The 25,959-nt window shown below is 43.0% G+C and overlaps 1 protein-coding gene across 1 annotated transcript in view; it reads right to left on the bottom strand.

Annotated features, from left to right (window-relative positions):
• The window catches only part of agrn (agrin), a gene marked incomplete at both ends in the record, with an annotated part of 198,329 nt that extends 174,503 nt beyond the window's left edge, over positions 1 to 23,826 (bottom strand). Inside the window, 2 exons of the mRNA XM_080534511.1 lie at positions 22,018 to 22,279; positions 23,674 to 23,826. Coding sequence (XP_080390637.1) covers positions 22,018 to 22,279; positions 23,674 to 23,826 — 415 coding nt within the window. The remainder of the gene's footprint in view (positions 1 to 22,017; positions 22,280 to 23,673) is intronic.
• Positions 23,827 to 25,959: the final 2,133 nt, after the last annotated feature.

The raw sequence follows: 25,959 nt of genomic DNA, 5'->3' as shown, positions 1-25,959 counted from the left end.
TAGTAGTAGTAGTAGTAGTAGTAGTAGTAGTAGTAGTAGTAGTAGTAGTAGTAGTAGTAGTAGTAGTAGTAGTAGTAGTAGTAGTAGTAGTAGTAGTAGTAGTAGTAGTAGTAGTAGTAGTAGTAGTAGTAGTAGTAGTAGTAGTAGTAGTAGTAGTAGTAGTAGTAGTAGTAGTAGTAGTAGTAGTAGTAGTAGTAGTAGTAGTAGTAGTAGTAGTAGTAGTAGTAGTAGTAGTAGTAGTAGTAGTAGTAGTAGTAGTAGTAGTAGTAGTAGTAGTAGTAGTAGTAGTAGTAGTAGTAGTAGTAGTAGTAGTAGTAGTAGTAGTAGTAGTAGTAGTAGTAGTAGTAGTAGTAGTAGTAGTAGTAGTAGTAGTAGTAGTAGTAGTAGTAGTAGTAGTAGTAGTAGTAGTAGTAGTAGTAGTAGTAGTAGTAGTAGTAGTAGTAGTAGTAGTAGTAGTAGTAGTAGTAGTAGTAGTAGTAGTAGTAGTAGTAGTAGTAGTAGTAGTAGTAGTAGTAGTAGTAGTAGTAGTAGTAGTAGTAGTAGTAGTAGTAGTAGTAGTAGTAGTAGTAGTAGTAGTAGTAGTATTAATGCAGTTCACCAGAGGATTCTGCAAAGGCTTCAGACGTTCAGACGCTGCAAGTCATATCTACATCGAGTCAGTTAACCATGTGGGGGCGTGTGGAGAAGCAATCAGCAATTATTGCAGTCACTCTGAAAATGGGTTTTCATAATGCGCATAAGATTAGTTATCTAAGTCATCTAAGTGGGCGAGCACAGTTGCTTTCTCTTGGCTTGCCTAAGAATCTTCAAAATGAATCAGCTACAAAATACACAAACAGCCATTGGAGAACAAATATACTGTTGAGTTTGTTTTCCTACAAAACTTGGTCTATGGTTGAGTTCATGTTACAGTGTCCTACTCAATTGTAGCAGTTGCCCATAGATGCTGAGGTCAGTTTTTCATTTGAATGGTTAGGGTTAACATTTTGGGGAGGGCAATCTCTCTCCTGAATAAAATGTTCCTTGTCTAGCTCCATTGAGTGCACTTCTCAAACTCCTGTAAATCATTAGCAGCCTGTCTTAATAAGCGGCCCACTCGCCTCTCCTTCCCCAGAACTCTGCAGGTTTTATCACCACTGAGTGACAAACCCAAATGAGCAAACACTGAGTCACTCCGCCAGTGTTTCCGACCTTCAATCACGGCGACTTATCGCAATAGCCTCAATTCAAACACTCACTTCACTGCAGGGAGAGCAAACACATGTCCACGACTGGGGAAGCCGAGGGGGAGAGAGAGGGAAAAAAACATCCAACTCAGAAGTGCTAACAAGTTCACTGGGTGTGGACACCAATCAGGTTGTGCAAGATTTAGAATGGAAGGCCTGGTCCATCGATCAACCTGTGGCACCTTAAGTCTAACTATGGCAACCATTCTAAAGACTAATCATGTTTACATATATTTATACCACCCTGTTTTGCAGTTTAAAAGTCAGCTCTGTCTTTTCAACTGGGTCTCCACAACAGACAGATGGGGTTTGTTCCATTGTAAACAACCACAAAGGCCAGAGGAATGGAAATGTCATATGTAAGACCAGACAGAGCAAATAACGTTTACTAGCCAATTCGACTGCGGGCAGCATCACAAAGGCCCAAGCACTGTCTGCTTGCCCACACAGCAATTAGACATGATTTACAGAATCCGACATGGTCCTAGTCCAGCAGCTTACTTCCAGCTGTTGCTTTTGCTCTCTCCAGATGGAGACCAGAACCGTTATGAAATAATATGACATATAATATTACAGATTTAGATTTTTTTTCAGAAAAAGGTCTTCTCTCAATCCTTGTCATATGGTTTCCAAGCCACAAAAAATGTGAAAAGTGACAGTAAAATGTGTGCAATTCTCAACAATGCATTTGTCATTCTACTTCATCTTCTGCCATTGTCAGACTATGGTTGATGTTGTTCATTCATCCTCTCCTATTTGTCTGTTCAATACACTCCCTGGGTCTATTCATTCAGCTCTGGAGCAAGAGTTTGCTTTTGTATGTGACCTGCCAAATGGAACAGGTAGGGAGGGAGCAAGAGAGAGAAAGAAAGAGAGAAAGAAAGGGGGATGGGAAACATCGGTGTGCATCCTTTCGGCTGTTGTTCCCCCGACCACCACCACCACCACCATCACCACCTCCACCACTATTTCAGAGCTGAAAATGCCTCTTTTGTCCTCCCTCTCCCATTATTCCCCATGTTGCTCTGGAAACACCTGTGTCCACAACACAGCATTTTGTTAAGTCCTCTCTGATGCAGGTAACAATTAAGCACACAGACATCCCAAACCCATTAGTGTTTGATGTTGAGACAGAAAACACTCATACCCAGACTGAGCAAGGGGTTCACAGGAATCTAAATATAAACCAAGCACTTTACTTTTGTGAAACCATCTCTCCCATAACTGCGATGATGATAGTTAGGCCTATTTCTAATCTATGTACAACTTTAAACATGGGGCTATGCCTTTAACAGTGATAGGAGGAACATACTGTAAGTGATAGCAATATAACTAATCTAGTTGTGGCTTATTCTTATCCAGGTTCTGGGTCAAAGCAGGTATCAAAGGTATGATAGTGCTTTACTGTACAAAAAGTACAACACCGGACAAACAATAACCCAAATTTCAGATCCAATCCAAAGAATTTCACATTACCTATGAGGGAATATCAGGTGACACACCGAACACTAGCTGAATGCCTGTATCTTATCCGAATGTGAGATATACTGTAAAGGAGTACCACCAGAACATGGCCAGCAGTGCATCATGTGAAGGCATACATACAAAACATGAACGGAAAGGAATTTGAAAAATGTTCCAAAGTCAACAGAGCTGCAAATACTCTACTAAATGGCTTCCTCAGGTTTTATTGTTAACTTGAGCTGTTACACATTACAGCTATCTGAAATAGCAGCCATTTATTTAAAGCTCAGGAGAATCTAGGAGCTGTTAATGAATGACTTTTATTTCGATTGAAAGAATTGTGAAAACATTAGCCTCCAAATCTTTGCCAGACATGACAAGAGTAAAGGCTAGTTGACACACGTACTGGTGAGATTATGACAATACAGGAGGGGATTCTAAGGACAGGGGTCAAAAGGTGAGGCCTGCGGTCACTCAGTATGGGAGGCCTGGAGGTAATGGAACCCCAGTGGTGGGGAAGCTCTCCAGACATAATGCTCTTCTTCATACTCAGGTGACTACAGGGTGAGGTTGACTCAAGGGTTGGGCTTCAGTTAAGGAGACAAAAGCAACCAAATGAGTGTGTGTGTGTGTGTGTGTGTGTGTGTGTGTGTGTGTGTGTGTGTGTGTGTGTGTGTGCACGCGCATGCATGCACATGAGAGAGAGAGAGAGAGAGAGAACAATAACTGGTATTGAAAGCTCCCATTGTTCAATTGGCTTACTGACTTGCTAACCATAATATCTACAAAAACCAGACAAGACAAGACACCAAAATCTTGTTAAAGGTTACACAAGATGTCACAGTGGGTGGGCTTCAAGCAGTCTCAAATTGGATAGATATCGTGAAGATATTTCACACAAGAATAACATACCTCAGCATTTAAAATTAAAACATAGCTCAACGTTCAGAGGGCTGACCTGTAAGACCTTAGATAACCCTCATTTACACTTGAGACAGCTCTAGGTTTTAGTCAAATTAAACTCCTATCACCCCAGCAGACCCATCCACAAGAAATGGACTGCGGCCAACGGCTGCTCCACCAGTGACTCCATTAGAGATTCTTCTCCTGGCTGCCTGGTATGTGCTTAATGTTCACTTGGACGCATCCCCAGTTTTCTCTCAAGCCCTCTCTCCCACTCGCCCCCCATCCCCTCCCTCCCCCCCCTCTCTCAGCACAATCAAGTGCCCCTGTCAGCGATGGGAATTTCATTACCTAAGTGGCAATTCCTTAGCAACCGACCAGGTACTGTAGCACTTAGTAGTGAGGTAGCCTGTGCATGCTAATGTAAAACCTTGTGTTGTGGCGTCAACCCCTGCTGCATGTGTCTATGAATATCACATGACTGCTTATAAGACACATCAAGATACATTTGGTCAACTTCAAACAATGTCTTGGCCATTTTATGCAGGGAGGGAACAATCGATTCGATTCAATTTAAAGAAATCCAGTTATCCTTTTTGCTGGGGTACTGCCAGGATTCTGGAAGCCCGATGCTGCTGTAGATGTCCCAATAATTGGATTACTGGTGATTGAGAAGGGTACTTTCTACAGTCCCAAGCACCACAGTTTATCTTGCCAGGGTTTTAGTGCATTCTCTGTGAGTTCAGTAACAGACAGTAAATACTGGTTGGAGGATCATACCTCAAAAGTCCTGACTGTTCTAAAGATGACACCACTCCCTTGTTTTACAGATTAAGTTGCTACAAGATGGGTCATGCGGAGATCCTTAGCATAGACTAACTAACAGGATGTGTGTGCACCAGGTGCTTTGAAGATTGGGAGATAAAGACATGGGTAATATCAAAGGTACTCTCTCTCTCTCTCTCTCTCTCAACCTCACCCAAAGTCTTATATTGCCTCTCTTTGCCTATCTGCCTGTTCTCAGTCTCCCACTTTCCTCTCTATATTCCACTCTGCCACTCTTTCTCCTTGTTGCACCCTCTTTGCTTGTTTAAATGTCTTTATTTTCATTCTCTCCTTCTAAAACATAAACTGAGCGAGGTAGTGGTGGCCGAAACAGTATAAACATTCATTCCATTCCTAAATCAAGTGAAATCCTTCAATACAGAAGGCACCAGTAAACTAGCAGGAGAAACACATCCACCATGGGCCTTCAGGGCAAGTGAAGGGAAACGGCCATCGTCAGGTAAAATGACCCCTAATGTGTTCTGGATGAAGCTGCCAACCGCAGTAGCAAGGTCATTAGTAGACAATAGCCTTGGCCGAATGGAGTACCTCCTCCAGCCAGGAACAGAGAAGGGCCATGCATTGCATCATCATGATGGGGGAGGGGAAGGTAACATTTAATTTGGGAAGGTGCCATTTAATTTGGAGGCCTTTCTCACTCAGTTTTGGAGAAGAACACACACACACACCCTTCATGTAAGCGAAATATAAACATCAGGATGATAGGTCTAGATAGTGCTATTAACTGTGCTATTAACTACGGAAGGTTGTTCAGATATCTAAAATCAATTGTACTATGCTATCACCACTTGTTTCCGTTCAACTCAGTTAAAGTGATACAATGAGTCAGTGTTGAGTCAGAAACACAAATGTCCCAGAGCCCTTTGGGAGCAGCTTTCTGAAAGTGCATCAGGGATGTTAACGATATTCACAGATGACATGCAGGGGATAGGGTCATGGAGGACAGCTGAGAAATAAAAACAGAGAGGTGTGTGTGTGTGTGTGTGTGTGTGTGTGTGTGTGTGTGTGTGTGTGTGTGTGTGTGTGTGTGTGTGTGTGTGTGTGTGTGTGTGTGTGCTCTGCCTCACTCAGTCCATGCCAAACATTAGGCAACCTTGCGGCCCGACATCAAAGCGGCATAGTGTTCATAGTGTTTGTGCATGTAGGCATTTACAGCCCTGCTCAGCACACACACAGGGCCCAGCTCCAGTTTCTCAACGCTCAACTAAGTCCAGAGAGGGGCAGGTAGACTAGACTGAGTCCCAGAGAGGGGCAGGTAGACTAGACTGAGTCCCAGAGAGGGGCAGGTAGACTAGACTGAGTCCCAGAGAGGGGCAGGTAGACTAGATTGAGTCCCAGAGAGGGGCTAGTAGACTAGACTGGGAAAACACAGACTCCAGCAACAGGACCTTTTCCTCTCTGTGAGGATTCTGTCAAGAATCTCTGAAGTGGGCGCTAAGTTGTGTCATAGTTTTGCTTCCGCTTTCCCATCTCACAGACTAGCCATATGCTTTCTACCTTAGCTTGGCAGGGTCACAGACCTCAGCCTGAGGTGATTTCCAGGATAAATAGCATGGTGGTTAAATTAGCCGTGTGCTGAAATGAGCTCCTCTGATGACACAATGTGCATTCTGTGTGTTCTGTCTTTGAATATGAGTACCAGTGGAAAGATTAACATAAAATATAAAAACGTAGTCACTTAATGTTATATATTATTATATATATATAATTATGTGGCCGGTGAGTGTATATACAGTATATTAGAGGTGGGACACGATAAAAAAACTAATCTAATTAATTAGAGACTTTGTAATGATTAATCGCATTTTAATCGATATTTCACACGAGAAGCAACAGTTTTCAATTCAAATGGATTTGGTATATGAGTGAATCAATTAATAGACATACATATGTTTAAAGCAGCAAAATCCTGCTACACAGACCAACAGATCACACAATGTACCTAACCTAATGTTACACTAACCCTACCCACCCAAATATCTTTGGTCAAAATAATAAACAGACCAACAGTTTAACATAAAGTGCCATCTAAAATGCAAAAAAAAAAAATAATAACGGTACCCTTCACAGTAACAACAAACCCATTGGTCTCAGGATACCTCTAAACCAACTACTTCTTCTGCTTCTTCTCTTTCAGCCAGTTGCTGAGACAAACTAGCCTGTTTACATTTTCAGAGCTCAAGGCTGCCTTCTTTTTTTGCACTACGTTGCCTGCAAGGGAGATTAGAAAGCGCTTAAAAAAATTCTGTAATTAATTAATCGAAATTAACTTGTTAAAGTCCCAGCCCCAATATATATATATATATTAATATATTTAAAAACACTTTCTTAAGTCAAGCACTTTTCAAGTCTCTGGTCCGGTCAGGTCAAGTCTGATATGGGGAGAAACAAAAAGAAACAGAACAAAAAAGCAGGCTTCAAACCATGACAGTGACTTCTAAAGCCCTGCTTCACCTCATTTACAATAAAATCCCTGTGAATAATCTGTAGACATAAGAACCTGTCCCAGAATGGACTAAAAGGGGTGGGGGGGGGCACTTTCTTGCCGGATTAATCCCAGAGTATGTCCCGGAAGGCCAGAGTAGCCAACAGAAGGATCCTGGATGCCACAGCTAACACCGTCGCAGTGCAGTAACCCTGCCAGCTGAGACTGACCCATCTGGAAAACCCTGTTACCAGGACGACACATTTAGCGAATACTGGCAGGAGCACAGCAGGGGTGGTCACTGGCTGTGTGTGTATGCGTGTGTGTATGTGTGTGTGTGTGTGTGTGTGTGTGTGTGTATGTGTGTGTGTGTGTGTTTGTGAGTGTGTGTGTGTGTGTGTTTGTGTGTGTGTGTGTGTGTGTGTGTGTGTGTGTGTGTGTGTGTGTGTGTGTGTGTGTGTGTGTGTGTGCGTGCGTGTGAGCATGCATGTGTCTATGCCTACTAAACCCTTTCGTCTCATTCCTAAATTTAAAATAAAGGGAAAGCAAATGTGGAACGGGAGTTTGGCCTCCTCTCTCCAGTTCAGAGCAGATCTGTGTTTTGGGCTGAGGGGAGAGAGTGAGAGCAAGAGCGAAAAGAGAACAGGAAAGGATTGTGCCTTTATAGACCTCTCCTCTCTCCCCCCCTTCCCTGCCTCAGTCCTCTCTTTACGCTTTGATGAGCATGCTGCAACAATACCCTGATTCTTCAGAGCCACCATGGTCCCTCTCCTTAATCCGACCACCCCACCCCTCTCTCCTTTCCTGAACTTGAGGTTCCTGCTCTAGGGCGGCCAGAGGGTAAGAGTGGGGGTGGGAGAGTCCTAATCGCTCTATTCTTTACTCCTCCTCCCCCCCTTCCCTCCCCCACAAATGCCCTCCAGTTCAGTGTCCCAGGTCACACCAGAGAAAGGGAGAACAGAACAGAACATACCATTTTAAACCCCCGGGGGAGAGGGGCCCTAGGTGTGCAGTGAGCTGGCCCTCAGAGGCTTTGTGACATTGTCAGCAGTGATGGAGGACAGGTGGCTGGGGCTACATTAAAGGCTGGCGTCAACAAAGGCTATGTCCCCATCAGTGGCCTCATACCCTTGTCTTCTTTCCTTTGTGAACACTGATCTGAAAGGACTGGATGTAGGAGGCTGGATTTACGATCTGGTCAAATGTGGGAAGGAAAGCCCATTTCTAACATTAGTCAGCCTTGAGAAAATGTTATACAGGAAAAAAATCATAATAAATATTTTAGTGAAGAGATATAGACCTTAACTTGACACAATCTCCAGTACTTCAGTACTCCGGCACAGGCAGGTTTAACATATTGATAGATGCACATACAGCATGAGAAAACTGATTTTCTGGGGGGGGCGGCTAAAAAACATTTCACCCACACAAAAAAGAGGGCTAGATTAAAAAATGATCTGACATTCTCCAAGGGCACCCTGTTAATCTCTGGATCACTCTACCCTGGTGACTGTGAGAATCACTGCCATTTCCATCACCCATGTCCACACACACACACACACACACACACACACACACACACACACACACACACACACACACACACATTCAATTCCCATAGCCACAGCTTCAAATACTTATTAAACAAAAAGAAAATGCCTCCTTACTGCATACTTAATCAAGTTCATGGTTGATGGTGGTGGCTAAGGAGTGGCACTCAACGAGCATGGACCAAATCTCTGATTTGCATGGTAGATCTAATTTCAGCTCCCTCACTGGCTGATGGTGGAGCTAAAGCAAGCAAATCCAAAACACAACATGTGATGACTGACTGCTGGTAATCCAGTAAGTGTAGAGGCTTAAAGACTTTTCGTATGATAGAACTCCCTATTTGTTTGTCTATTTTCATTTGCACAACACTGGTGGCACTCCAATAAAGGTGCGAAGCATCAGGTATGGATGTGATGTTGGTGAAATTATCATGAGCATTCACTGATGATTGTTAAATGTATTCATTGCTCTCCACTTGTGAGAATCGTATCACCCATTTTATTATAATGACCAATTCATTCTTAAAAGCAGAGCAATGTTGCCAATATGGGACTGTTTCAGTTTTTTTACTATACCACTATATACATTTGATTCTAATGTCTGAGACTCTTACAAGCAGAGTGAGCTGTTATCTTAATGGTGTACAGTATAGTATACAGTATGTCATAGAAGTTATAGAAGCTCAACGTTTGAATTCTAATTACTGAAAATGACACTGCACTTTAATGGCTAAATGGAGCGGATGATTGTGTCTAGTGTCATGACATGCATACTTAAGGTCATTATGTATACCCAGGCAGACGGAGGGACAGAAGGCAGGCTCTGCCCTGAACAGCCTGTTTAAGTAGCATTGGACTCACATTGTGTGTGTGTGTGTGTGTGTGTGTGTGTGTGTGTGTGTGTGTGTGTGTGTGTGTGTGTGTGTGTGTGTGTGTGTGTGTGTGTGTGTGTGCGTGCGTGCGTGCGTGCGTGTGTGCGTGCGTGCGTGTGGAGTACATTATTGTGGGTGTATTGAGAAGGGCCTGTCCTCTCGAGTATAGATGAAGTCTAAGCCCATTCAGAGCACTCTACTGTAGAGAAGAGCTTCTCTCTCCATCCTGCCCCTATTATTCTCTTCCCTCTCTGAAGACACCAATCTGCAAAAAAAGGGGATCCTGGCAAAAAGACAGAGGCGGAGGGGAGGGAGAGCGAGGGAGAAAATAGGCTTGGGAGAGGGGAAAAAAGAAAGGAGAAATCACTTGAACTTCCTCCATTGTCTCCATGTAAATTTGCCCTGATCAAGATTCCACCAGCATCCTGCCAGAGAGTTCAATCTGCAAAGACATAGCTGAGCAAAGACAGAGAGAGAGGGAGGAAAAGAGAGACAGAAAGGGCTGACGGGAGGGGGGGCACAACTAGGTCTGAGAAAGAAGGGCTGCACGAGCGTGCACGCACGCACACACACACACACACACACACACACACACACATATACACACACATACAAATGCAGTTTAGTTCAAATGAGGGGTCAAGGGTGCAAGTAGGTGCCTGCCACCACATCCTCAACAGGTGGCACTGACGCTTACAAATATTGTGAGTCAACTCCAGGAAAAAACTTGGTCTCCTTAGTTTCACTCACCTTCCCTTTTTCAATCAAGGGGTTTGCACACACACGCCTGCCCCTGACTCAACCCCTGAACCCCTGACCTCTTCACAACTCTTACCTCTCTTCCTCAGGTTAAGGTGACTGAGCTGCCGCTACGGTATTCCTTTGATTTACAGAATGGCCTTAGAACCCAGTGGAATGAACTGGGGGAATTCCGTAGGAATTTTTATTGGCTGTATCCGATGCCTGATCATGTTCACTTTTGGGACTGTTTTCAATAGGTGAAAGGCACGTTAAGGTAAGTCAAAGAAGAATGTAAAAAATCAACTTGACAACTACAATTGATAGAAGTATTGACACCGAAGGCAACATTGAACTAATTGTAAGATGTAATGTTTCCCAGCAAATAAATAGTAGTAAAGAATACTTCTCCTGTAGATATTTAATTTCAATTGCTACAGATATGAAACAATATAGCCTATAGTCTTCAATGGTAGGCTAGTTTGTTTGAGCCACAGTATGTTTGACAGGCATTTGGCTTGTTCACCCGACAAAAAAAGGAGCAAATATTTGCAGGCAGCCAATGAAAGATGGAGGACATTATATTCTCTTCCTCAATCAAACACATCAGAGCACCGCACGTTCCAACTTGTCCCTTGTCGAGAGGCTGCCTTGCAGTGATCCCTTCATGCACAAAACTATGGTGCACTTTAATTTGTTCAAAAGCAGATACCGAAATTCGACATGGTTTGTCAAAAAACAAGGGGAGAGGAAGTCAAACCTGCTCTCTACTGTACATCCCACACCTCTACCCTGATCCTTACACTTTCTGAGAGTGCTCTCAAATCTGTCAGACTTCAAGTGTTTTCCCAACGCTTCCATCTGCTCAGTCCCTTGAAAAAAATACATCTCACAGGGCATGCAGAAAATTAATATGGAAGTTCTCACTATTGAGCTTGCAGCAGAACTCAACTTGTGTCAAACCAAATTGGCTGACACTGCCGTATGTTAATGTGTGAAGTCATGCTTTCTATTGAGATTTGGTTTGGAGGTAATGGTAAGAATGATGACAAATGCATTAATCTAACAAGCCAGTTTGGGTACACCTCCAGCAGTAGGCTGGTTTATGAAGGGAATTGTCCCCTCAGGCGTGCATCTCTGGAATTCTCTTTTTCCTGGGAAAATGCCGGGAGCCCGCTCGTAGGGCAGGGATCTAAATCAGTGTTCCTTGTTTCTTTGCTGGGCTTCCCAAACGCTTGGGAGTGGAAAGAAATCAACACAAAGCAATCAAGGGCTCCAGTTTAATATGGTCACTCACCACATTAAGATATGTATTCTGTTTCTTTTTTTCTGCTTTTTCCTGTCTTGCTTTCTGCGTCATGTACTCTGCTTTTCTCGGACTCTACTCCACTTTCTGGTACACTTACCCAGCACACACACACACAGAGAAGTAGCAGGGACAAGATAATGCTCGATTTTTCTCCCTGACAACCACACGCACATGCGCACACGCATGCACACACACACACACACACACACAAACACACACACCACACACACACACACACACACACACACCACACACACACACACACACACACACACACACACCACACACACACACACACACACACACACACACACACACACAGGACATGGGGAGAGACAGTGGAGACAAGTTTGTAACCCAGAGAGGAGCAGCGGAGCGTCTCGCTGGCTGGTCTTGGAATGACTTCATCTCAGCGTGGATAATAAAGGCCCCAACTCAAAGCAAAGGCTGGCCCACTTCCCTCTCTCCCAGCAACCCGCTGCTTCTCTCTCTCTCTCTCTCTCTCTCTCTCTCTCTCTTTTCTCCCTGCACCCCTCTGCTTCTCTCTCTCTCTTTTCTCCCTGCACCCCTCTGCTTCTGTTTCTCCCTCTTTGCCTCACTTAATTTTCATACATGTCTCTGTATCTCCCTCCCTTACTCCCCCTATTTCGATAAGTATATATGAAGTATATATGAAGTATATTCAAAAGTATTGGAAAAAATCTGATAATGTCCAAATAAAGTACTCATGCTTAGCATTTGGTTGACAATCCATTAACTGCCTGAAGTCTGCAACCCATTGACCCCACCAGGCACTGGGTGTCTTCTCTGGTCATGCTCTGCCAGGCCTGTACTGCAGCCAACTTCAGTTGTTGTCTGTTTTGAGGTGTTTGTGCCTAAAATCGTACATATATTCTTCTGTTGCTTTTAGCAATAACATCATCCATTAAAACAAGTCAGCCAGTTCTTGTAGCAACTATACATGCCCAAAAGACCACATGTCCACAAGACCGATTTCCTTTTTAGGTACTTTCTTTAACAAACTGTAACCTGACCATCCTTTTTGAGGATAATTAGTGGTTTGCACCTTGTAGTGAAGGCTTTGTGGTTCGTGGGACAGTTGTTTTGGGGTTTTCTTAATTATGGTGAGCATTCTTTGGTCATACACTGTAGAAGTCGTCCTTGGTCTACCAGCTTGTTTGAGATTGCTGAGCTCACCGGTGCTATCTTTCTTTTCTTTCTTTTAATGATGTTACAAACTGTTGATTTTGGTAAGTCTAGGGTTTTGGCTATGTTTCTGATAGATTTTTCTGATATTTCAGAAATGGCTTCCATGACTTTCATTGACATGTCTTTGGTCCTCATGTTGACAGACACCAATAGCAGACTCTTAAGGCAAACGCAACGCCTTAGAATCAATACTAGACATTGACAACTCTTTTATACCTGCACAAATGATGTGACTAACCAAAAGCACCTGACAAGCCAATTTTCCAATACTTGTGATGCCATGAAATAGGGGGACTATGTATAAAAAGGGTTGTACTTTGTAAATGGTGAAACAAGAAAACCTTGCATTAAAGCTGATATACAGTATATCTCTAATTTAACCTCATAGTAATTGTTTGATTTCAAATACACTGTCGGAGTATATAGCTAAAAGAAGACAAAATATCAATACTTATGGAGGGCACTGTATAGTAACATTCAACTTCCAAAGAGGTGTGTGTGTGTGTGTGTGTGTGTGTGTGTGTGTGTGTGTGTGTGTGTGTGTGTGTGTGTATGTGTGTGTGTGTGTGTGGGGGGGGGGGGGCTACTGAGGCGTCCTCTGCCAGATATCTCTGTTTGCCTCTAAAAGCCATCACTTCCTTGCTATTGTTGGCTAAAACAACAGGATTGGCTGGGTGACTCTATTCGAGCCAGGCAAATCTCTTGGCTCAGGGGTCAGGCAGGCGGGCAGACTCTCAGGATAGTCAGAGAGAGAGAGAGAGAGAGAGAGAGAGAGAGAGAGAGAGAGAGAAAAAGTAAGAGAGAGTGAGAGAGAGAGAGAGAGAGAGAGAGAGAGAGAGAGGGAGAGTGAGCGAGAGAGAGGGAGATAGAGAGAGAAATGGAGAGAGAGAAAGAAGGAGAGAGAGGCACATTTCTGAGGCCCCTGAGAAAGCAGCCACAGCTGATTGTCATCTCAAGGACTTGTGGGCATGTCTCCCCCACACAAAGATATCACACTGTACCGTGGTACTGCACACACATATATATGCATGTTCAACCAACACACACACATGCGTTATTATGAGGTTAAAGTATAGATAGCCAGCTTTTATTTGATGGTACTTGTGTACATATTGGTTTCACCAATCTGAAATTACAACACATTTAATGCATACCCTCCCTGTTTCAGCGTACCCAAAAGTGATGGGACAGATTTATCAAATGTAAAAATTCCAATGAATTGGAGGCATCTGCTTGTACTTGAGCATATACGATTCTGCTGCTTACTGTCCCTACCAGTAACCCCCCCTCCACCATGTTTCACAGATGAGGTTAGATGCTGTACATCTTGGGCAGATCCTTTTTTTTTTTTCTCAAATGTTGCAATCACTCTGGTACATAATATTCATCTTATCTGTCCACAATACCTTTGTCCAGACCTCTGCATTTTTTTAAGGTTCTTTTTAGGGAAATGTCACCCCGTGGAGAGTGTTCCTGATCTGTGAGACAGTTGTTTGTTTGTTTTTTCTTAATTATGGTAAGCATTTTTCAGTCATCCACTATAGAAGTCTACCTTGAATTACCAACCCATTTGAGATTGTTGAGGTCACCGGTGCTTTTAATGATGTTCCTAACTGATGATGATGTTGATTTTGACAAGGTTTAGGCTATATTTCAGACGGTTTTATTTCCTAATTGTTCAGCCTAACAAAGACTTCCTTGACTTTCATTGACACCGCTTTGGTCCTCATGTTAACAGATACCAATAGCAGACTCAAAGGCAAACACCTATAATCAATACTAGACATTGACAGCTTTCCTATGTCTGCACAAATGATGTGACGGAACACACCTGACACATTTGAGCCATATCATAAGTGGTGACGGTGAAAATAGTAATAATCCTCCTCCACCTTGTGATAGAATATCAGGAGTAGAGAGATATGGAAGTAGGTCAGTCCCATGTTGTTGCCTGGCTCAGGTCTGGAGGAGGCTGGAGGAGGCTGCACCTGGTTATTAGGCTCTGGCAGCTTTACAGCCCAGATTCCAGCCTAATTACAGGTGGTCCAGGCTCAGATGTGCTTCGAGACATGGAGGAGGGAGTGTGGGAAAAGAGAGAGGGGGAGAAACCATCACCTTATACCACTAGAGCTACAGGAACAGACAGGACAGACTCACAGACTGAGAATAGATATGGGGACAGGGGGAAAGGAAAAGAGAGCGAAAAAGAGCCATACAGGCAGCGAGGCGGAAAGACTGACAGATGAATAGTCAGGCGTATGACAAACTGGCAGACATAAGAGTCACGAAGGGTGACAAGCTGATATGGGACAGAACCAGAGACAGATAAGCAGGCAGAGCAACCAACAGACAGACATAATTTACAAACAGATTTGTAGAGAAAGACAATCCAACAAATAGACAGCAGGCAGACAGACAAGTAGACAGAAAGACAGACAGACAAGTAGACAGACAGACAGATAGACAGACAGACAGGCAAGCAGGCAGGCATGTAGAGGGACAGACAGAGAGATAGACCGATTCACCCCACTCCATGTCAGTGTGAGTGAACATGGAGAACTGAGAGATCCGGGCGAGGGTTTACCAAAAGAGCCAACCAGTTGCAGCAGACACAGGCTTTTAAACTGAGCTAAAGTACAGAACTCACCTAAATCCATATAAACCTACAATTAACTAAATAGGATGGTTAAACACACTTGAGTCACTTCAGTGTAGTGCCTAAATGCATTCTAAACAGCAAAGAGAGGGCAGATAGAAACTGTAGAGGCCTTCAACTGAGTTCAGCTTCAATGGAGAGATGCTGGTAGGTACGAATGCAAGGAAAACATCTGGCATCTCAAATCAGTATTCCCTAACCAAGTTCTCACCTTCACCACTAGAAGTAAAACAGAACCAGTGACTCAGGGTTATCTACAGCACCACCAGTACACAAGATGCCCCTGCACCAGTGAACAGGAAAGAAGCACAGCATGGTGGATTTAAATATTTACCAATGTCGGGTCAGCGCACTTCCACATCGAGGGAGGGTGGAAGGGATTTGCCCTCGTAATTGGATTCTTCCTGTTTTCAACCCATGCTAGTACTGGAGGGGTGAGACGCGTTGTGTGTGACTAAATGAGCATGCATTATTGCTCTTTTTTGGCTCTGTTTTGTTGCCTACACTTGGTATGCTATCTGACAAAAAATCTATCAATTTAGTATTCCCCACTTTTCCCTAGTATCTTTTTATTTTGAGCATCACTGGTGGTATAATCTTTAAAAACTAGGTTAGCGAAGATTTGAATGAAGATTTTTTTTATTTAAATTGAAAAAAACACAAAGATTTAACTGAAATGAACTGGACAAGTTAGCATTTTAGGATTTTCCCAAGATTTGAAAAAACCTAGCTTGACAGCTGAGCTGACCCACACTTAAATTACATTAGAGGTTCAATCCCCTGGTGGGCCAACCAAAACCTCTTACTTTACCCCTGATCCTTTTGGTACATTTATAGTCAGCTATGTTCTCCGCAACAGCTGTCCAGCCTTTGAAACAGTGGGTCAGAGTCGGAATGTTGTTGCGGATCTAGATCCCAAGTAGGCCCGTATCCAACCACAGAATCCCGCTCCCGTGTTCTTTGTGTCTGGGATCCAGGGGGTTTTCCGGTTCACTGTTCAACTAAGACTCGGGAGACGGCTGGGTCAGCCTGAGTTTCCTCTGGAAAACAACAAAGCTTAACTACATCTTTGAGGCCCCGTGCACCTTTCTCTCATGTTCAGGTGGCTGGTATATTTAATTATGTATTGTTTCAAATGTCACTTAATAGGTGGCTAGGGGAAGTGTTACAGTGCTTACAGGGATGATGTCCCCTTACTGCTTGTGCTGCACTGATACTGATTGTGTTAGAAAAAGATTTGAGAGATTAAAAGTGCATAGGTAGCTGGGGAAATAATGCAGCAAAGGGGTGGCTAATAATGAGTTTTAATAATAATTAGTTTTTTTTACTTTCAAGTAAGCATGTCCAGTGAGATAGTTAGGGTGTCACTTTGGGAAGTATTCATGTTTTGACCTCAGTCTTACACAAGGTTAAAAACAACTCCTTAAGTATGAGGAATTTGGCTATGCATAACCCCTTGAAATTATTACGTCTTCTCTCTCGCTGTCCAGCCTAAGGCTATGTATGTTCAAGACCAGACCACTCCACAAGCCATTGCATGAGAGGCATCCATACCTATAGAATGTTTCATAATTGTGCCCTTAAAATGTTCGGCTCAGAGGTAAAGTTTGCTAGTGCATGCATGAGTCTCACAAAAAGTATTTCTTGAGATTTAACAGTGTGTACTGTACTGTTTGTGAGCATGTCCACAGAATAACAGGCACGTTTGTGCATGTATCTCTATGGGCCATCAATTCCATCTGTGATTCTTATCAGTATCCTAACTGAAGGCTGACTCGTGGGAGGGTAGAGTCAGAGCAAGGTGAACAGATATGGGTAAGTGGTCCCCCCGCCCCTTCTCTCTCTCTCTCTCTCTCCTTTCCTCCTGTCTTTCATGGCTTTTTCATTTGGAGTCCTTCATCGCTATTCTAGGCAGGCTCTTTACTCCCACATTTTTAATTAAAATCTAAAAAGTAGAATAACTCTGGAGAGTTGGGTGTAGCTGGCAAACAGGTATCTCTCTGGCTTTGTCAGCCTTTGTTACCCTCCACTCCAAAGCCTCATTATCTTCTCTTTGCCTGTCAGTCTATCTCTGCCAACTTCTGAATCTATATATATCCACTATTCACTGCAATAATGACTATACACATGGGTACACATCTATACTTACTCATTACTCACACACACACACACACACACACACACACACACACACACACACACACACACACACGTAATCCACCAAAGTATCCTGAGAAGTGTCCAAACTCACTTCAATTCACCCTGATCGGATCCATAGCTTCCCATGACTCTCTGAAGACAAAGGGCTGCTTGTGCACAAGTAGACGTAACACAAGACCCCACTGCCCTCTCAGTCATCTGGGAGTGGCTGGGTGAATATTCTTACTCACCATTCCCCTCTCTTGAACATAGGGTAGATCATATCTACATGGCCTTTCAGTATACAGAAGACATGTAGAACACTGCTAAAATTGTATTGCGTAATTGCATTATTCTAATTAGTGGGGCATACATACCTCCAATATAAGGAGATAAATCCACTGTGATAGTATATCAGACCCAATCTGATATTCAGTTCTATTACATTTTGTCGCTAGGAAAGAAAGAAAACTAGAGCAAGCATTCCAACATGCTCATCATCTGAGACAGACAACCCTAACCCTGACTATCTCAAAGCAAACCAATCATTCACTTTTAAAAGTACAAGACTGGCATTGTCTTTCACATCTGGATTCACCTGCCTCCAAATGCATAAATTAACTTAGTAAAGGTGAGCTTAAGATTAATGAGCAGAAAAGAGGTCTTAGTTTTCTCCATTTTGTCCTTATCAGTTCATCATTACCTCCCCAGATCTGAGGATGGAGTGAAGGAGAAGGGAGCCAGGTAGGGGCTTGTGCAGGGTGGGATTTCCAAGGCATTCCAAGCCACCTCCTTGCACAAACAGTGGGAAGAAATCCGGAACGCTTTCTGGAGGCCTAGGCCTGCTCACTGGAAGAACGATGAGGGGGGTGAAAGAGCCCAAGGGGGTGGGATCTCAAACAGTCATCCCACATCCCACCCACCCCGAGGAGCATTCCACAGGACTGTCTACACGCTCGTCAATAAGCCAGACCACCTGCCGACAAATCAGGACCCCCATCGCACTCTCTGCTTAGCTATCTAAACCAATATCGCTCACTGACAGCCCTTGCAGTACTATACACAGAGAACAAGACAGCCAGTACACCATACTATACACAGACAGTGAACAGCCTTTACTCTACTAGACTCTACTAGATAGACAACCCTAGCTGTACTCTACTCGGGCCATAGGCAGCAAGTACAATAGCTACACAGCCCCAAGTGGTATAGACTGTTAGCGCACTTGCCTTACTGTGAATATAATTATTCTAACTATTACACTACTATACACTCTACACTCACTATTGACTGGCTTGACTTTTTTCCTCTAGAGGGGGAGCAGAAAGAGGAGAGGAGAGGGGACCAAATGAAGACAGAGGGAAGAAACAACCCTTTGTTGCTGTCCTCTGACAGAGCCTTGAAGGAATGACTGTATTGGCATCAAGTGCAGTTGAAACAAAAGCAGCTGATAAACAGACCGGGGACAGATAGCATCTCTCAGGTCGCTCAACACCTCTCCATCAAATGGGCTTCCTCTCCCTCCCCTCACACTCCTTCCAACTCCCTCATACTAGTCCCATCTCTCTCTCTCTCTGTCTTGATCCTACTTTATCATTAACACAGAAGCGGGAGAAAAAGGAGAAACAACAACAAACAGAGAAGATTTTTATTTTCTCATTTATTTTCTGGAAAATGAGGCCCTAGGCATTCAGTTAAGCTTTGAATCGCCTCCATACAATTTTCGAAAACCGTAGCTTCTTTGTGTTCTAAAGCATTGCAAATGGCTTTGCTTGATTTTGACACATTATCTGACAATTCAGTGCGTGGCACAATTGAATTTGGTAACATTTCACTGAATAGTAGCTTGAGGAGCAAACAAAGAACAGAAGATTCAGTGCTGCGGGTCTTCGCTTATCGTCTTCTGCAAGGTGTAACTTAACAATGTGGGGGGACGTGCGTCTCAGTCAGAGAGTTGTGTTTCGCCTTTTTATTTCTTAATTCAGTCTCTGAATGTCTTTGAGGGCCCAGTAAACAGAGATAGCGCATAAAGCAACAGAGGAAAGGGGTCAGCTCCTCCTTTCTCATGGTGGCAAATATGACATGGTGTATTAAGAGTGTGCTGACAACGGGTGTTTACTGAGGCCTTGTAAACACTCCTTTGGGTTAGGCGCTCTTAGCCAGATTAAAGCATTACCCAAGTGTTCCCGTGCAAGGTTTGGAGTGGCCGTACTGCCAGTAACGCGAGGGCAAAACATGCAGCCTTGGGGCATCGATCTCATCACAGTGCTCTAGTCGCACTCCCGAGCCTGAGATGCCAAACAAAACATCCCCTGCATTCCGAGTCTACACCTGTACAAATAATTTCTTCACTATCTCTGTCTCTTTCTCACAGAATTTCTTCCCTCATTCATCTTTTTTCCCCTCCTCAGTCTCGGTCTCATTCTCAAAACTCAATCGTTACACGAGCATGTTACACAAAGACTTTCTTCACCAGCTTCTGACAATGTACCTCCCCACCTCGGTCTGCCAAGCATTCCCGTGCCTCTGTTAGCGATTGGAAATGTCAAGAATGGAGAGAAAGGAGAGGAGGGTACAGTGAGTGCGGTGGCAGGTAGAGTCTTGTCGGACTGTGTTAACATACACAGTCTCCTGGCGGGTGGCTGTTGGTTGCACAGAGAGGATGGGATCCAACTTGACATTCTTAATTAAAACTCTGCACTGGGGCGAGCCTCAGAGCCCATTCCTCATCAGGGAGTGGAATGCCAACTAATCGTCTGGGTCAATTTGACCCACAAAAATACAAACACTGATTTTTTTTATGACCTTTTTTCACCAGGAAGTCTCATGAGATTTATTTTCTTTTGTATCTCTTAAGCAATGGCCTATAAAACCTCATGGTGAAGAAATATTGCCACGAATATAACTGAAATGAATGCATGAAACATTAGTATTACATACTCTGCATGACTGATTCACATAAAGGGGGGTGAGATGCAGAAAATGAATACATCTTCTCTCACTAACACAAAACAATGACCAAGTGCATTCAGTCAGGAAAATGTCTGAAAATCTTCACACAGCCTTTATTTTAAGCAGCATAACACTTTTACCCAGTTATGTGAATTATGGGGCTCTGCTAATTTGGGCATGCAAAGAACCTCTTCAAACACAAGGACATAATCTAGACAGTAGTTGCCAGAGCCAAGAAACTTCCCTCTATACTTCAAGAAAAGAGAATTTAAAAAGAAGAAAAGCGCGGGGGGGGGGGGGGGGGGGTTTGTGCCTGGACAGACAAACAGAGACATTTTTATGTCAGTGCCAAATTCTTCTTAACACTGCAAATAAGCTCCAGCTATTGGAGTCACCTGCCATCCCGATTGGAGGCGTGCACATAGTATCCTGGCCAGCTCCAATTGGCCCAGAGTGTGTTCTACGGCGAGATTCATGCTCTGAATGCATTTTCCCTGGTATTCAAGGCCCTGCATAAGTGGTAGACTCAAACTTTGAACAGCTGCCAGCATTGTCAAGCACCAGCAAAAACTGAACATCAACAAGCCTGGCTTGCTGGCACAGAGGGCAGAGACGGGCACAGTCATGACAGAGATTAGGACTTATTAGTCACAGGTATGGTTCTTCTGACAAATGGTTCATTAAATAAAAGTAAATAAACGGGAAATACTGTAGTCTTAAATGAACTCTTTTTGCACACAATAGTTGTTGGTATCTACGACTGCAGCTGGCTAGAATGGATTAGTTGTCTCATTTTCCCCCCAAACTCAGGAAGCTCCTTGAAAACTATTTTTAAGACTGCATGTTGTCAAGCGCGGACAAGTCTGATCTATTCATTCATTCTCTGCGTCCGCTTCCTACTGCTCCCGTCTGTCTCTGTGTAGTTTAGATAAAATTAGAACTCCACAAGGCTGACTCTTTACAGTGCCACTAAAGACTCAGACTTTGCCACTAGTGTGACGATCATGTGAGTAAAACTGTGTGGGAAACACAGTAAATGCCTCAAAGCTCCAGGTTATGCGTAAATACTTTAGGAGCTCCCCTTTGACTTCATAAAAAGTCCCACTGACTAGGCCAAAGGTCAGGGGTCAAACCTTAGTAAGGTTAGTACTAGTCACTGTCCCTGAAGGTGTTCATCAAAGACAACACACCCACCTCTTAGAAAGAGCTGAATGACCTGAGAAAGGCTCTAGCTACACCATGGCAACAAAGCTCCTAAAATGACTCAGGTGTCTCAATTGCTCTGAGTGCTGGGCCACTGTAATTTCAGAAACTGCTGATATTTGAAATCCTTGCCTCTAAAAGTGATGCATGGCAGCAATGGTGTGATGCCTTACATCCTGTCCCATACAACCCCCTGGTTTGTTAAATAATAGATAAATAAAACCAAACACAACACAAATTGCAAACAGGTATTAGAGCTATGGAACTATGGGAACATATACTTTTATAACACTGTAGCTACACAACTTCTATGTAAAAACATCTGTTTGTTTTTTTGGGATTTATTGTGAAGTGGGACAGGGAATTGTGACCTTTTGTCAGGCAGGGAAGCCACATCGGCTCGGCAAACTCTTAAAGACATTTACACTGTTATTTTCACAGATGTTGAATACTGTGCGCTGCTTTAGAAACAATACATTCATGCCAGTGGCTATTCAATATGGTCATGTTTAGACTGCTGCTTACCATCCACACAGTGCTCTACCTCCTCCAGGTTGCGTAGGGTAATCCTCATCAGGCTGGAGTTGAGCATCAGCTCGTTCTTGTGTGCTGGCCACATGTACTCCGGGGACAGGTTGACAAAGAATATGCGCGTGTCACCGGTGGCAACCTGGTTGTCGCAGATCACAGGGTCCCCGAAGCCGCCGATCATCACCTTGTTGCCGCCGTCGAGAAGAATCTCGCCATTGACCATTGTTTTGCCTTTCAAGTACCGCCATACCCTTACCTTTACCAAGGCCACAGAGGAAAGACAGCAAGGTTTTAGCTATTTATTGCGACATCAGTAACTTTAATTCAAAATACCTAAAACAACGTTTGCATGTTCTCACACTTATATAACACATACGTTTCAGATTGTTCTACAGTCATGCTCATCTGCATTCAGGGACCTGTTAACCCAACCACCGCAGTTATAAACCAACTTTTAGGGGGAAATTGTTTCCATGAGTGTACGTGTGCAAGGATTGTCTACTGCATACTTTCATGGACTGTATCTGATACACATTAAACTTAATTGCAACATAGGCTGCATCCTCTTAGAATGGGTCTCCCTGTCACATGCGGTTACTTAAATAGTACATCTCAAAATTCCTCCCAATGCATCCCAAACCATGAGACACATAATCAGCTGAATTATGAGCTCAATGAGAACAAGTTGCCATTGCCTTACGGTTTGTTTAAGTGATCATCCAAGGGTTTTTACAATGAATGACCAAGGAGTATCTCAAATAACATGACAACTCTGGACAGATTGCGGAGGAGCAAAGGAGGATGGGCTACAGTCATGAACTTCACATGTATAAGCCACTATATATCTCTACAAATTATGGAACATTAGTAGGCTATAGGTTTACTCCGGGGCTAATTACTTTTAGTCATTACAACCATTATAACACTGTAGTAACCATGTTGCTTACCAACAGCCGTCAAAGTACAATATTTGGGGGGAATAATTACATGGTTGAAAAGGCGCAGTAGCTTATTTGTGTAATTGGCGAGTGGATGTTTAAAAACGAAAATACTCCTAGATGTATTTGATGTTCGATGGTGTTATCAGTGGCAACAGTGGTAATAGTTAAACTAGTTAGCCCTAACCTACTTACAGTAGTCCAGTTACATTTTGGTCAACTATTGCCTTTATTATAGCCTAGCTCTGTGATATGAGTAGGGCTAGATATAGCCTAAATCAAATTACCACCCCCAACAGTGGAATACAGTTACATACAACCAAAAAAGTGACTAACCTACTGATTTGACAGGTGTCACTTTCATGTTACATGTATCCTATCTTAAACAATAATTATTATGTGTAGGGCTACCTATACTATAATAACACAGTAGGCTACCCACTATTGTACCTACCCACACACATATAAACGACTTCTATTTACAAACATCAGTTAGTGTTATGAAGCAGGGCCGACAGTTGAGACTTGTTGTCGGGCAGGTGGCCACATTGGATGGGCAGTCTCTCTAAAGAACACTTGTATTTCCATTGCCACAGGTGCTACATGGGCAACTTTGTAACGTTTCCGGATAGACTGTCATGCCTACTTTGACGGTCATAATCCTGCAGCATTCAACAGAAATCCACCAACTCATTTCTAAAAACAGGCTTACCTTGCAAGAGTATGTATTGTGCACTGGGTCCATGTTCATGATTTCCTCAACGGTACCGGTCAAAACGACGTTAGCCTCTTCTTCCCTTTTCTCCAAACCTTTCTCTGGGCAACTTCCATGACATCGATGACTGAATACCGCGACTAGAATCATTGCCCACTCGAACAAGTGAGTTGGTCTCCGTTGTGGACCCATCATGGTCACGAAACGGATACCCTAAGAAAAAGTTACTAACCAAATAAAATGTATTTACGACGCTAATTAAGCTACTGACTGTTGCAACAATACCCGTTTTTTTTATTATAGCTTGAAACCTCTACCAACTTTTCTAGAGACCACGAAGCTCCCTCAATTTCAGCCAAATTTCATGCATTTGCTGCGCGAGCGTCGCTGCCTCGCTGCAAGCCGGCTGAGAGAAGAAAAGGGTCGGATTCTCTCTCAAGGAATGCGATACACTCCGCTCCCCCCCCCCCCCCTCACTCGGTTCTTTCAGAATGACGCTCCTGATTTGCATGGAATCTGAATTGCTGATACGACGAAGGGACCTGTGGTTTCGGGACGATGTGGACCACCGAGTGGTGTAAAACGCCACCCTTCGGAGAAATCGTGCCAAACGAACAAGCGTAAATCAACAGTGAAAATTATGCCCTTGAGGCAAAGTGAATTGGTATTTCTGGATAGAAAAATCAGTAAGCCTCAGCTATAAAATAAACAAAGTGTAGTGTGTTCAATTTCTATGCTTAAAAATATCTAGGCTAATCATGGCTATTATCAAAGATTTCCCATGTTCAAGATTTGTAGCCTAAATGTTACCATATGTGCATTTTGTTATAGCTCAGAGTTAAGAACAGACACTGCGTAGCCTACATTTCCACCCTTCTAAAGCTGTAATTTTAACTACCCGTCAATTTATTCCCGGAAAATGACAGGCTTTGCTATGCGCAGTTGGACAGGATATTTGTAGTAAATATAAATGTTTTATGTTAGGCTACATGATCGCATGTGTTTACTTATTGGATCAACCCTGGGCTATGAGCTAAAACACCGAAAGATGCTTTAATCAAACAGTTCAATCAAACTTTATTTTGAACTTTATTTAGAGTCGAGCAGGTCTTTTGCTTAATTGAGGCGACATCGGATCTCTGGATTTCAATGTGCCAAACATGTGCATATTAAAAGTTGATCAGTTGTAATTTGGTTGCTGACTCCTCACTTACTAATATTCGATTTCAGCTGGCATGCAAAAGGCCAAAATCCAGTTACAGTATAGGCCGACCCTTAATCTACCACCTATTAAGTATCAATTAAGAAGTGTTGGGGGAACTGTGAGATGCACATATATCTAATAGAAACGAGAGTGTACAGAGTAGGCTATGCCATGAACTTTTCTAGTTAAATGTTGTATTTGCCCAGTCTCAGTGCTACTGTATCTGGGTTTGCACAATTACTGATAATTTACATTAACTGTAGTACTCTTTACAACAAAGATAGCACAGTAAATAATGGAAAGAACTGGAAGAGCACCAAAAAGACACAATTGATTATGGTCATTATGTTTTAAACTGTCAGCATTGTCTTCACAGAGGAATATCCTTTTAAAATAACTTTTCAAAGCACATGAAGTATCATGTTCTCTCCACCACCAATTGTCTTTTGACAGCCCTCCTCATCCCACAAATATTTCTTCACAAAGGCGTCAGAAAGTAAACAAGCTTTAACAAGCAGTCGACTGAAGTAAGACATTTTCGTAGGATTTTTGTCACTCAAACTGTAATCTGCAAAGCAGATGTAATTACAGTTAAAAAGAGCTGAGAAGCACTTCCACCATGGGGGTTAATAAACGGACTTTATACTAGTTTTGTTGAGAACATTGCAGACAGTGCATCATTCTGGTATGGCTTCTATAGACTCCCATGTCAGCAGTTATGAGTGAGTTTCATTGTAGACTGTGCTCAGCACTAGCAAAAGGTGAAAACAGAGTGAATTATCTGTTGGCTCATATAGCCATGCAGTGGTCTGTTTGTGTTCTTTTAATTGCTTCTTCAATAACTCTTACCATAACTGCAGATTGCACATAACATTGACACTGACAGTGTTTATGTCAGGAAACTGTATGTCTTTCATTTATATAATTGTATTAACCCTCTACTGACATGGTATACAAGTTTGTGCAGCTTGAGATTATTGAGAAAAATGGAATGGAAAGACCGACTTAAGATGTAATATCTATCTGCCAAAATGGTAATGCAATTGGATCCAGATGTCTTTCATTATCTTGGTATTGAT

Source organism: Nansenia antarctica, assembly GCF_963989245.1.
Source record: "Nansenia antarctica genome assembly, chromosome: 6".
In the NCBI taxonomy this organism is placed as follows: domain Eukaryota; kingdom Metazoa; phylum Chordata; class Actinopteri; order Argentiniformes; family Microstomatidae; genus Nansenia; species Nansenia antarctica.
Note: the sequence above shows the minus strand (reverse complement) of the source record. Positions and strands in the feature narration are given on the sequence as shown.